General features: G+C 49.8%; 1 protein-coding gene across 6 annotated transcripts in view; it reads left to right on the top strand.

The window, feature by feature from the left end:
- Positions 1-1,372: 1,372 nt before the first annotated feature.
- Positions 1,373-13,099, top strand: part of slc29a3 (solute carrier family 29 member 3) — a 40,363-nt gene continuing 28,636 nt past the window's right edge. The window contains exons 1-2 of one of the 6 annotated variants that reach the window (XM_042301402.1): positions 1,373-1,460; positions 12,134-12,231. In XM_042301402.1, the coding sequence (XP_042157336.1) occupies positions 12,193-12,231 (39 nt within the window). In that variant the 5' untranslated portion in view covers positions 1,373-1,460; positions 12,134-12,192. The other 5 variants (XM_042301400.1, XM_042301401.1, XM_042301403.1 and 2 more) reach the window with 5 other exon arrangements.

Raw genomic sequence — 13,099 nt, 5'->3', positions numbered from 1 at the left:
TTATTCAACCTAATTGGAAAACAGCCCATTCTCTGTGGACACGCCACTGTTACGTTCCCCAGATTATGTGTTGTAGTTTGTGTATTTGCATGTGTTTATTTCAGGAAATGGCTTCCTGAAATCCCTCAAGCAGCTGATTGGTCGACTCCAGGGCTAATTGGAGAGCTGACCCCGCCCCCTCGTCAAGACGCAGCTGTCTCCAATTACCCATTCCCACACTTGGTAGAGGATTTTGCTGGAGGTAGATTTGCTAGAGAGATTTGCTAGAGAGATTTGCTGGGAGGTCATTGTAGAGATTTTGCTAGAGGTTGATTTTGCTGGGAGTTCATTGCTGAGAGTTGGTATGTTTTGTGAGTTTGTTGCTCAGATAGAACTTATTTGATGTCCTTTGTCTCTTAGTTTGTTTGTGAAATTGTTTAATATTCTGTTTCATTTGTTCCCAGGGGGGAAGGGGAAGGCACCTTGGGAGTGCTTAGGCAAGAGGCCCGCGGGCATACATATACCCGTAGCATATTCGCTGTCTAGGCACGCTAGGTAAGACCTGGGCGGACCACCCCTTGTATTTTGGTTAGGGCACCAGGTGGTGCTAAATTAGGTAAGTAGTGGGTAGGCAGGTAAGATAGGAGAGGGGGGCTTTGAGATTTACTTTCTGTGCTTTGGTTCCGTCCAGCCCCTTTTCCCCATATTACCGTGTAAAGGAATAAAGTCCTTGTAAACGGTACCACATTCTGCTTGTTGTCATTTTTACTCGCACCTACAGTCCATACCTTTTTCGCTTCACAGAGAGTTTAGTTGTAGCAGGGTGTTGCGTTCCCTCTTCATAGAGGCGTGCGTAACAGCCACACATTAAATGAACACACTTGCATATGACATCACTAACAGACAAGTCATGACACCCTGTCATGCTCCACTTGACTCAGTTCTCACTTTTTGTTATGTGAAATATAAATCTTATACATTTAAACATATAAAACACATCTTTGAAGATCCATTCAATACAGCATTTCTGTACATGTTGTTTTAGAGTTTTTTTTCTGCGTTGATTAGCGTGTTTAGATTCAATTCACAAGCATTACTATCTTGCCTTTGGAAGAGGATGGTGGAGGGAATCACCCAGACTAGCTTGGCTTAGTCAGCTCAGTACCCAAGTGCTCCTCAGAGTTATCAGACTCCAAAACATCCACGTTGCAGGTTGACTGTCACAATAAATGAGGGCTGTACAGTATTCATTCACAATACACGGGTATTACTTTTCTAAACCATCGCTAACAAAATATGCGGTCCCACATTGCCGTATACTGTTGAATATGAGTACTGCACGATTAATCCATACACTCGTGGATACATTGTGAATACCTGCGACGACTGCTCTGAATTCTGCTGTCCAGGCAGTATCACATCCGGCGGTGATTTTTGAGTGCCAGAGGTGCGGCGCACAATTAGCCCAGCTTCGTCCAGGGGTAGGCCGTCATTGTAAATAACCATTTGTTCTTAACTGACTTACCTAGTTAAATAAAACAAAACATTTTAAACAATACTCTGGTGTCTGAAGTCAGGAAATTGAGAGAAACACAGCGGGGGTGGTTTGGTTTCCACTAGTTACCACAACTACAAAGTGTAAAAATAAAAAAATCGTCAATATGTATATTAACAAAAAATAGCTTTTTGGTCTTAATTGATGGTTAGAGTTAAGCATAAGGTTAACATTGTGCTTATGGTCAGGTTTCAAATCTAATTTTAAGAAGCTACATTTAAGAAAAGGGCGGAGTTTATAACTCTGTGGCTGTGGTAACTGGTGACGACCGACTCCTGAGACAACAATAACACAAGTCAGGTTCAAGTCTGACTTTTACATCGGATTCAACCTATTCTGACCAACAACATCAGCGAATGTGTGCTTTCATTCTCATGCTGATTGATGGGTGACGAATAGTAGGTGAGTATCTGATGCTACGTGAATATCGATCAGGGATATTTGTTTTCACATTGGTTGGTGACTGACGGTGTATTCTGAACGTTTCAAGAAATCTGTTCCATACGGTGTTACCGGTTTGATACGTTGTACCATGGATTCAATCAAACGAATGATGAAGGGAGTGTATAAAGGTTACTAGATTGCTGTTGCAGTGTGGAAAGGCAGGTGAACCGGTTGAATTACTATTGTGTTTGGGGGATAGATGCGTTATGAACAAATATAGCCACTAAACTCGTGATCACAGTTTCAGACTAGTCAATCTCAGGCTGATGTGATTGTGAATTAGCCTAGTCGATGCATCATTTTACCGCAGCAGTTGTGCAAAACACAGAACTAGAATTAAAGTCGTGATTCTATTTCAATGCCTGCCAACACGTGATACTTATGGATGCAGGATCAGCACTTTACAATCCTATAGTCCTCTCTGGTTGACTGGCTCATCAAAAAGAGGTTGCAAAATTCTTGTTTTGCTAGAAAATAGCAGAACGGAAGACCGCATCATTTAATCACATCACACCTATAACTGTATGAGTGACATTGGTTCACTGGAAAAAAAAGTCTTGTGGCTTCATGTGATCTGTCTGGTCACGTTTTCATTGAAATCGGTTAACCCAGAACTAAAAGCTTGCGTAATTTGGTCAGATGCTTCGTTATGTTTAAGTAGTCTGTCAACGAGAGATGACGTTTTCATAAACTCCCTAACTGTAGGCTGGCTACTTTCATTTACATGGGTCGGTGTCGTCCTAGTGGGTCTGGCACAGTCAAGGACATGGGGACAGACTCACAGTCAAGGACATGGGGACAGACTCACAGTCAAGGACATGGGGACAGACTCACAGTCAAGGACATGGGGACAGACTCACAGTCAAGGACATGGGGAGAGACTCACAGTCAAGGACATGGGGACAGACTCACAGTCAAGGACATGGGGACAGACTCACAGTCAAGGACACGGGGACAGACTCACAGTCAAGGACACGGGGACAGACTCACAGTCAAGGACACGGGGACAGACTCACAGTCAAGGACACGGGGACAGACTCACAGTCAATGACACGGGGACAGACTCACAGTCAAGGACACGGGGACAGACTCACAGTCAATGACACGGGGACAGACTCACAGTCAAGGACACGGGGACAGACTCACAGTCAAGGACACGGGGACAGACTCACAGTCAAGGACACGGGGACAGACTCACAGTCAAGGACACGGGGACAGACTCACAGTCAAGGCATTGCCACGGGGACAGATTCACAGTCAAGGCATTGCCACGGGGACAGATTCACAGTCAAGGCATAGCCACGGGGACAGACTCACAGTCAAGGACACGGGGACAGACTCACAGTCAAGGCATTGCCACGGGGACAGACTCACAGTCAAGGACACAGGGACAGACTCACAGTCAAGGCATTGCCACAGGGACAGACTCACAGTCAAGGCATTGCCACAGGGACAGACTCACAGTCAAGGCATTGCCACAGGGACAGACTCACAGTCAAGGACACAGGGACAGACTCACAGTCAAGGCATTGCCACGGGGACAGACTCACAGTCAAGGCATTGCCACGGGGACAGACTCACTGTCAAGGCATTGCCACGGGGACAGACTCACAGTCAAGGACACAGGGACAGACTCACAGTCAATGGCTCCCTATTCCATTCGTAGTATATATATATATATGTATATATAGAACTTCCTTGTGAAAGAGACCCTGTATATTACTTATATATATATATATTACTTATACTGGGACGGCAGGGTAGCCTAGTGGTGAGAGCGTTGGACTAGTAACCGAAAGTGTTGCAAGTTCAAATCCCCAAGCTGACGAGGTACAAATCTGTCGTTCTGCCCCTGAACAGGCAGTTAACCCACTGTTCCTAGACCAGTTAACCCACTGTTCCTAGACCAGTTAACCCACTGTTCCTAGACCAGTTAACCCACTGTTCCTAGACCAGTTAACCCACTGTTCCTAGACCAGTTAACCCACTGTTCCTAGACCAGTTAACCCACTGTTCCTAGACCAGTTAACCCACTGTTCCTAGGCCAGTTAACCCACTGTTCCTAGACCAGTTAACCCACTGTTCTTAGAACAGTTAACCCACTGTTCTTAGACCAGTTAACCCACTGTTCCTAGACCAGTTAACCCACTGTTCCTAGAACAGTTAACCCACTGTTCCTAGACCAGTTAACCCACTGTTCCTAGACCAGTTAACCCCACTGTTCCTAGACCAGTTAACCCCACTGTTCCTAGACCAGTTAACCCCACTGTTCCACCAGTTAACCCCACTGTTCCTAGACCAGTTAACCCCACTGTTCCTAGACCAGTTAACCCCACTGTTCCTAGACCAGTTAACCCACTGTTCCTAGACCAGTTAACCCAGTGTTCCTAGACCAGTTAACCCCACTGTTCCTAGACCAGTTGACCCACTGTTCCTAGACCAGTTAACCCCACTGTTCCTAGACCAGTTAACCCACTGTTCCTAGACCAGTTAACCCACTGTTCCCAGACCAGTTAACCCCACTGTTCCCAGACCAGTTAACCCAGTGTTCCTAGACCAGTTAACCCCACTGTTCCTAGACCAGTTAACCCACTGTTCCTAGGCCGTCATTGAAAATAATAATTTGTTCTTAACTGATTTGCCTAGTTAAATAAAGGTTAAATATATATGTATATTGTATTTGAAAATTGTATATATATATATATATATATATATATATATATAATTTTCAAATACAATATACAAGTAAAATACAGTACAACACAAATATTCAAGACAAGCAGTTGCATTCCCCAATTAGACATTCCTCAATTAGACATTCCCCAATAAGACATTCCTCAATTAGACATTCCTCAATTAGACATTCCTCAATTAGACATTCCTCAATTAGACATTCCTCAATTAGACATTCCTCAATTAGACATTCCTCAATTAGACATTCCTCAATTAGACATTCCCCAATTAGACATTCCTCAATTAGACATTCCTCAATTAGACATTCCTCAGACATTCCCCAATAAGATGGTCCCCAATTAGACATTCCTCAATTAGACATTCCCCAATAAGACATTCCCCAATAAGACATTCCTCAATAAGACATTCCCCAATAAGACATTCCTCAATAAGACATTCCTCAATTAGACATTCCTCAATTAGACATTCCCCAATTAGACATTCCTCAATTAGACATTCCTCAATTAGACATTCCTCAATTAGACATTCCCCAATAAGATGGTCCCCAATTAGACATTCCTCAATTAGACATTCCCCAATAAGACATTCCCCAATAAGACATTCCTCAATTAGACATTCCCCAATAAGACATTCCTCAATTAGACATTCCTCAATTAGACATTCCTCAATTAGACATTCCCCAATTAGACATTCCTCAATTAGACATTCCCCAATAAGACGGTCCCCAATAAGACGGTCCTCAATATTTAAAATTGCAGAGCGGCACCAGAACATCCAACTGTATTTTGTAGTTGATTCCAGCAATGAGGTGCTTTCACGCTTAAAGTGGATTTACCTTATCTTTGTCCCGAATGGCTCAGTTTGTAGAGCATGGTACTTGCAGCGCCAGGGTTGTGGGTTCGATTCCCACTGGGGACCAGTATGGAAAAATAATTGGTGAATTTGACAGAAGTCAGAAGGATCTCCTCTTTTATGGGGAAGAGGACATATGAAGAGGACATATGCTGCTTTCCAAATCTTAGGGAGTGGGGTGTTTCAAAGATTGAACTACTTTCCAGAAGTTGGCTGGATTCCCACCATTCTCCTACATAGTGTGAGACTTTCTTTCTTGTTGTATCTAGTCAAGGACAGATGAAACATTTCAACTGTGGTAGAAGTTAGGACTGTCTTTAACAGTTAACTGTGGTGTTAGGTCTATATAGACCTGTCTTTAACAGTTAACTGTGGTGTTAGTCTACTTCTGTGTCTATATAGACCTGTCTCAACTAGGGAGGAGAGGTAGTTTTCACATTCCACTGTTAAGTGGAACACAAGCAGCTATGTCTAATGCTCTCTCACCTCTAACCTAACTGTCTGTGACATCCTTTTACCATGGTGTTACACACACGCACAGACGTATGTCTATAAGTATCTGAGTGGTAGTGTTGTGGGTCATGTGCTGATGTCAGGGGTCACGGTCATCCTGAACTTCCCATTTTATAAGTGTGGAGGATACGTGTGTGTGCTCCTGTTACATGGTACAGATAACAGCACTATATTCTGTACTATAACTGTCATGGTCGTTGGTCAAATGCATTCATGTGAGCTCTCTCTTCCCTTCCCCTGTCTCTGTCCTCTCTCTCCTTCCTCTCTCTTCCCTTCCCCTGTCTCTGTCCTTCTCTCTCCTTCCTCTCTCTTCCCTTCCCCTGTCTCTGTCCTTCTCTCTCCTTCCTCTCTCTTCCCCTCCCCTGTCTCTGTCCTTTAGGTCTCTCCTAGACCTCTCTCTTAACCCCTCCCCTGTCTCTGTCCTTCTCTCTCCTTCCTCTTCTTCCCCTCCCCTGTCTCTGTCCTTCTCTCTAGACCTCTCTCTTCCCCTCCCCTGTCTCTGTCCTTCTGTGTCTCCTTCCTAGACTCTTCCCCTCCCCTGTCTCTGTAGTTCTCTCCTTCCTCTTCTTCCCCTCCCCTGTCTCTGTCCTTCTCTCTCCTTCCTCTCTCTTCCCCTCCCCTGTCTCTGTCCTTCTCTCTCTTCCCTCTCCCTTGTCTCTGTCCTTCTCTCTCCTTCCTCTCTCTTCCCTTCCCCTGTCTCTGTCCTTTCTCTCCTTCCTCTCTCTTCCCCCTGTCTCTGTCCTTCTATCTCCTTGTGGGTCTTCCCCCTGTCCTGTCTCTGTCTTCTCTCTTCCTTTTATAAGTCTTCCCCTCCCCTGTCTCTGTCCATGGTCTCCTTCCTATTCTTCCCTCCCCTGTCTCTGTGGTCAAATCATCTCCTTCCTCTCTCTTCCCTCCCCTGTCTCTGTCCTTCTCTCTCCTTCCCTCTCTTCCCTCCCCTGTCTCTGTCCTTCTCTCTCCTTCCTCTCTCTTCCCCTCCCCTGTCTCTGTCCTTCTCTCTCCTTCCTCTCTCTTCCCCTCCCCTGTCTCTGTCCTTCTCTCTCCTTCCTCTCTCTTCCCCTCCCCTGTCTCTGTCCTTCTCTCTCCTTCCTCTCTCTTCCCCTCCCCTGTCTCTGTCCTTCTCTCTCCTTCCTCTCTCTTCCCCTCCCCTGTCTCTGTCCTTCTCTCTCCTTCCTCTCTCTTCCCCTCCCCTGTCTCTGTCCTTCTCTCTCCTTCCTCTCTCTTCCCCTCCCCTGTCTCTGTCCTTCTCTCTCCTTCCTCTCTCTTCCCCTCCCCTGTCTCTGTCCTTCTCTCTCCTTCCTCTCTCTTCCCCTCCCTGTCTCTGTCCTTCTCTCTCCTTCCTCTCTCTTCCCCTGTCCTGTCTCTGTCCTTCTCTCTCTCCCCTCCCCTGTCTCTGTCCTTCTCTCTCCTTCCTCTCTCTTCCCTCCCCTGTCTCTGTCCTTCTCTCTCCTTCCTCTCTCTTTCCCCCTCCCCCTCTCTGTCCTGTCTCTCTCCTTCCTCTCTCTTCCCCTCCCCTGTCTCTGTCCTTCTCTCTTCCTCTCTCTTCCCCTCCCCTGTCTCTGTCCTTCTCTCTCCTTCCTCTCTCTTCCCCTCCCCTGTCTCTGTCCTTCTCTCTTCCCTCTCTTCCCCTCCCCTGTCTCTGTCCTTCTCTCTCCTTCCTCTCTCTTCCCCTCCCCCTGTCTCTGTCCTTCTCTCTCCTTCCTCTCTCTTCGACCCTCCCCTGTCTCTGTCCTTCTCTCTCCTTCCTCTCTCTTCCCCTCCCCTGTCTCTGTCCTTCTCTCTCCTTCCTCTCTCTTCCCCTCCCACTGTCTCTGTCCTTCTCTCTCCTTCCTCTCTCTTCCCCTTCCCCTGTCTCTGTCCTTCTCTCTCCTTCCTCTCTCTTCCCCTCCCCTGTCTCTGTCCTTCTCTCTTCCCCTCCCCTGTCTCTGTCCTTCTCTCTCCTTCCTCTCTCTTCCCCTCCCCTGTCTCTGTCCTTCTCTCTCCTTCCTCTCTCTTCCCCTCCCCTGTCTCTGTCCTTCTCTCTTCCCCCTCCCCTGTCTCTGTCCTCTCTCTCTCCTTCCTCTCTCTTCCCCTCCCCTGTCTCTGTCCTTCTCTCTTCCCCCTCCCCTGTCTCTGTCCTTCTCTCTCCTTCCTCTCTCTTCCTCTCCCCTGTCTCTGTCCTTCTCTCTTCCCCTCCCCTGTCTCTGTCCTTCTCTCTCCTTCTCTCTCTTCCCCTCCCCTGTCTCTGTCCTTCTCTCCTCTCCTTCTCTCTCTTCGACCCTCCCCTGTCTCTGTCCTTCTCTCTCCTTCCTCTCTCTTCCCCTCCCCTGTCTCTGTCCTTCTCTCTCCTTCCTCTCTCTTCCCCTCCCCTGTCTCTGTCCTTCTCTCTCCTTCCTCTCTCTTCCCCTTCCCCTGTCTCTGTCCTTCTCTCTCCTTCCTCTCTCTTCCCCTCCCCTGTCTCTGTCCTTCTCTCTTCCCCTCCCCTGTCTCTGTCCTTCTCTCTCCTTCCTCTCTCTTCCCCTCCCCTGTCTCTGTCCTTCTCTCTCCTTCCTCTCTCTTCCCCTTCCCCTGTCTCTGTCCTTCTCTCTCCTTCCTCTCTCTTCCCCTCCCCTGTCTCTGTCCTTCTCTCTCCTTCTCTCCTCTTCCCCTCCCCTGACTCTGTCCTTCTCTCTCCTTCCTCTCTCTTTCCCCTCCCCTGTCTCTGTCCTTCTCTCTCCTTCCCCTCTCTCTTCCCCTCCCCTGTCTCTGTCCTTCTCTCTTCCCCTCCCCTGTCTCTGTCCTTCTCTCTCCTTCCTCTCTCTTCCCCTCCCCTGTCTCTGTCCTTCTCTCTCCTTCCTCTCTCTTCCCCTCCCCTGTCTCTGTCCTTCTCTCCTTCCCCCTCCCCTGTCTCTGTCCTTCTCTCTCCTTCCTCTCTCTTCCCCTCCCCTGTCTCTGTCCTTCTCTCTTCCCCCTCCCCTGTCTCTGTCCTTCTCTCTCCTTCCTCTCTCTTCCCCTCCCCTGTCTCTGTCCTTCTCTCTTCCTCTCTCTTCCCCTCCCCTGTCTCTGTCCTTCTCTCTCCTTCCTCTCTCTTCCCCTCCCCTGTCTCTGTCCTTCTCTCTCCTTCCTCTCTCTTCCCCTCCCCTGTCTCTGTCCTTCTCTCTCCTTCCTCTCTCTTCCCCTCCCCTGTCTCTGTCCTTCTCTCTTCCCCCTTCCCCCCTGTCTCTGTCCTCTCTCTCCTTCCTCTCTCTTCCCCCCCCTCCCCTGTCTCTGTCCTTCTCTCTCCTTCCTCTCTCTTCGACCCCCCCCTGTCTCTGTCCTTCTCTCTCCTTCCTCTCTCTTCCCCTCCCCTGTCTCTGTCCTTCTCTCTCCTTCCTGTCTCTTCCCCCTCCCCTGTCTCTGTCCTTCTCTCTCCTTCCTCTCTCTTCCCCTCCCCTGTCTCTGTCCTTCTCTCTCCTTCCTCTCTCTTCCCCTCCCCTGTCTCTGTCCTTCTGTCTCTGTCCTTCCTCTCTTCTTCCCCCTCCCCTGTCTCTGTCCTTCTCTCTCCTTCCTCTCTCTTCCCCTCCCCTGTCTCTGTCCTTCTCTCTCCTTCCTCTCTCTTCCCCTCCCCTGTCTCTGTCCTTCTCTCTCCTTCCTCTCTCTTTCCCCTCCCCTGTCTCTGTCCTTCTCTCCTTCCTCTCTCTTCCCCTCCCCTGTCTCTGTCCTTCTCTCCTTCCTTCCTCTCTTCCCCTCCCCTGTCTCTGTCCTTCTCTCTCCTTCCTCTCTCTTCCCCTCCCCTGTCTCTGTCCTTCTCTCTCCTTCCTCTCTCTTCCCCTCCCCTGTCTCTGTCCTTCTCTCTCCTTCCTCTCTCTTCCCCTCCCCTGTCTCTGTCCTTCTCTCTCCTTCCTCTCTTCCCCTCCCCTGTCTCTGTCCTTCTCTCTCCTTCCTCTCTCTTCCCCTCCCCTGTCTCTGTCCTTCTCTCTCCTTCCTCTCTTCCCCTCCCCTTGTCTCTGTCCTTCTCTCTCCTTCCTCTCCTTCCTCTCTCTTCCCCTCCCCTGTCTCTGTCCTTCTCTTCTCCTTCCTCTCTTCCCCTCCCCTGTCTCTGTCCTTCTCTCTCCTTCCTCTCTCTTCCCCTCCCCTGTCTCTGTCCTTCTCTCTCCTTCCTCTCTCTTCCCCTCCCCTGTCTCTGTCCTCTCTCTCCTTCCTCTCTCTTCCCCTCCCCTGTCTCTGTCCTTCTCTCTCCTTCCTCTCTCTTCCCCCTCCCCTGTCTCTGTCCTTCTCTCTTCCCCTCCCCTGTCTCTTCCTTCTCTCTCCTTCCTCCTTCTCCTTCCTCTCTTCCCCTCTCCTGTCCTCCTCTCTCCTTCCTCTCTCTTCCCCTCCCCTGTCTCTGTCCTTCTCTCTCCTTCCCTCCCCTCCCCTCTCTGTCCTTCTCTCTCCTTCCTCTCTCTTCCCCTCCCCTGTCTCTGTCCTTCTCTCTCCTTCCTCTCTCTTCCCCTCCCCTGTCTCTGTCCTTCTCTCTCCTTCCCTCTCTCTTCCCCTCCCCTGTCTCTTTCCTCTCTCTCCTTCTCTTTCTTCGACCCTCCCCTGTCTCTGTCCTTCTTTCTCCTTCCTCCCTCTGTCTGTAGGTGCTACAGCCTGACTACCCATACTGCCCTAGTCCCCAGTGTCAGCCTGACTACCCATACTGCCCTAGTCCCCAGTGTCAGCCTGACTACCCATACTGCCCTAGTCCCCAGTGTCAGCCTGACTACCCATACTGCCCTGGTCCCCAGTGTCAGCCTGACTACCCATACTGCCCTGGTCCCCAGTGTCAGCCTGACTACCCATACTGCCCTGGTCCCCAGTGTCAGCCTGACTACCCATACTGCCCTAGTCCCCAGTGTCAGCCTGACTACCCATACTGCCCTAGTCCCCAGTGTCAGCCTGACTACCCATACTGCCCAGGTCCCCAGTGTCGCCTGACTACCCATACTGCCCTAGTCCCCAGTGTCAGCCTGACTACCCATACTGCCCTGGTCCCCAGTGTCAGCCTGACTACCCATACTGCCCTAGTCCCCAGTGTCAGCCTGACTACCCATACTGCCCTAGTCCCCAGTGTCGCCTGACTACCCATACTGCCCTAGTCCCCAGTGTCAACCTGACTACCCATACTGCCCTGGTCCCCAGTGTCAGCCTGACTACCCATACTGCCCTAGTCCCCAGTGTCAACCTGACTACCCATACTGCCCTGGTCCCCAGTGTCAGCCTGACTACCCATACTGCCCTAGTCCCCAGTGTCAGCCTGACTACCCATACTGCCCAGGTCCCCAGTGTCGCCTGACTACCCATACTGCCCTGGTCCCCAGTGTCAGCCTGACTACCCATACTGCCCTGGTCCCCAGTGTCAGCCTGACTACCCATACTGCCCTAGTCCCCAGTGTCAGCCTGACTACCCATACTGCCCTAGTCCCCAGTGTCGCCTGACTACCCATACTGCCCTAGTCCCCAGTGTCAACCTGACTACCCATACTGCCCTGGTCCCCAGTGTCAGCCTGACTACCCATACTGCCCTAGTCCCCAGTGTCAACCTGACTACCCATACTGCCCTGGTCCCCAGTGTCAGCCTGACTACCCATACTGCCCTAGTCCCCAGTGTCAGCCTGACTACCCATACTGCCCTAGTCCCCAGTGTCGCCTGACTACCCATACTGCCCTAGTCCCCAGTGTCAACCTGACTACCCATACTGCCCTGGTCCCCAGTGTCAGCCTGACTACCCATACTGCCTTAGTCCCCAGTGTCAGCCTGACTACCCATACTGCCCTAGTCCCCAGTGTCAGCCTGACTACCCATACTGCCCTAGTCCCCAGTGTCAACCTGACTACCCATACTGCCCTGGTCCCCAGTGTCAGCCTGACTACCCATACTGCCCTGGTCCCCAGTGTCGCCTGAGTCTTTCCCCCACACTATGGACCTCAACCTTGGGTAGAGCAGTCCTACACACCCCTGGAAAAACATTCCACCCTCTCTCCTTTCCTCCCTCTTCCCCCTCCCCTGTCTCTGTCCTTCTCTCTCCTTGTCTCCTCCTCTCCTCCTCCTGTCCCTCTCCATCCCTCTCTCCTCCATCCTTCTCTCCTCTCTTGTCTCCCTCTTCCCCCTGTGTGTGATGATGGCTGATGGTACAGAGTCTCTACAGGCCAGTGTAAACTCCTACTGGGCAGCTTCTCCCATCCACGCCTCCGCTATGTCTGACGGGGAGACCGAGGGACAGGACACTGATGAGGTAAATGTCATCAACAAGTTTCAAGATGTGTTAGTTGTGTGTGTATATATATACAGTGGGGCAAAAAAATATTTAGACAGCCACCAATTGTGCAAGTTCTCCCACTTAAAAAGATGAGAGAGGCCTGTAAATTTTCATCATAGATACACTTCAACTATGACAGACAAAATGAGAAAAGAAATCCAGAAAATCACATTGTAGGATTTTTAATGAATTTATTTGCAAATTATGGTGGAAAATAAGTATTTGGTCACTTACAAACAAGCAAGATTTCTGGCTCTCACAGACCTGTAACTTATTCTTTAAGAGGCTCCTCTGTCCTCCACTCGTTACCTGTATTAATGGCACCTGTTTGAACTTGTTATCAGTATAAAAGACACCTGTCCACAACCTCAAACAGTCACACTCCAAACTCCACTATGGCCAAGACCAAAGAGCTGTCAAAGGACACCAGAAACAAAATTGTAGACCTGCACCAGGCTGGGAAGACTGAATCTGCAATAGGTAAGCAGCTTGGTTTGAAGAAATCAACTGTGGGAGCAATTATTAGGAAATGGAAGACATACAAGACCACTGATAATCTCCCTCGATCTGGGGCTCCACGCAAGATCTCACCCCGTGGGGTCAAAATGATCACAAGAACGGTGAGCAAAAATCCCAGAACCACACGGAGGGACCTAGTGAATGACCTGCAGAGAGCTGGGACCAAAGTAACAAAGCCTACCATCAGTAACACACTACGCCGCCAGGGACTCAAATCCTGCAGTGCCAGACGTGTCCCCCTGCTTAAGCCAGTACATGTCCAGGCCCGTCTGAAGTTTGCTAGAGAGCATTTGGATGATCCAGAAGAAGATTGGGAGAATGTCAT

The sequence above is a fragment of the Oncorhynchus tshawytscha genome, linkage group LG19 (genome assembly GCF_018296145.1).
Source record: "Oncorhynchus tshawytscha isolate Ot180627B linkage group LG19, Otsh_v2.0, whole genome shotgun sequence".
Classification (NCBI taxonomy): domain Eukaryota; kingdom Metazoa; phylum Chordata; class Actinopteri; order Salmoniformes; family Salmonidae; genus Oncorhynchus; species Oncorhynchus tshawytscha.
This window is presented reverse-complemented; position numbering and strand designations above follow the sequence as displayed.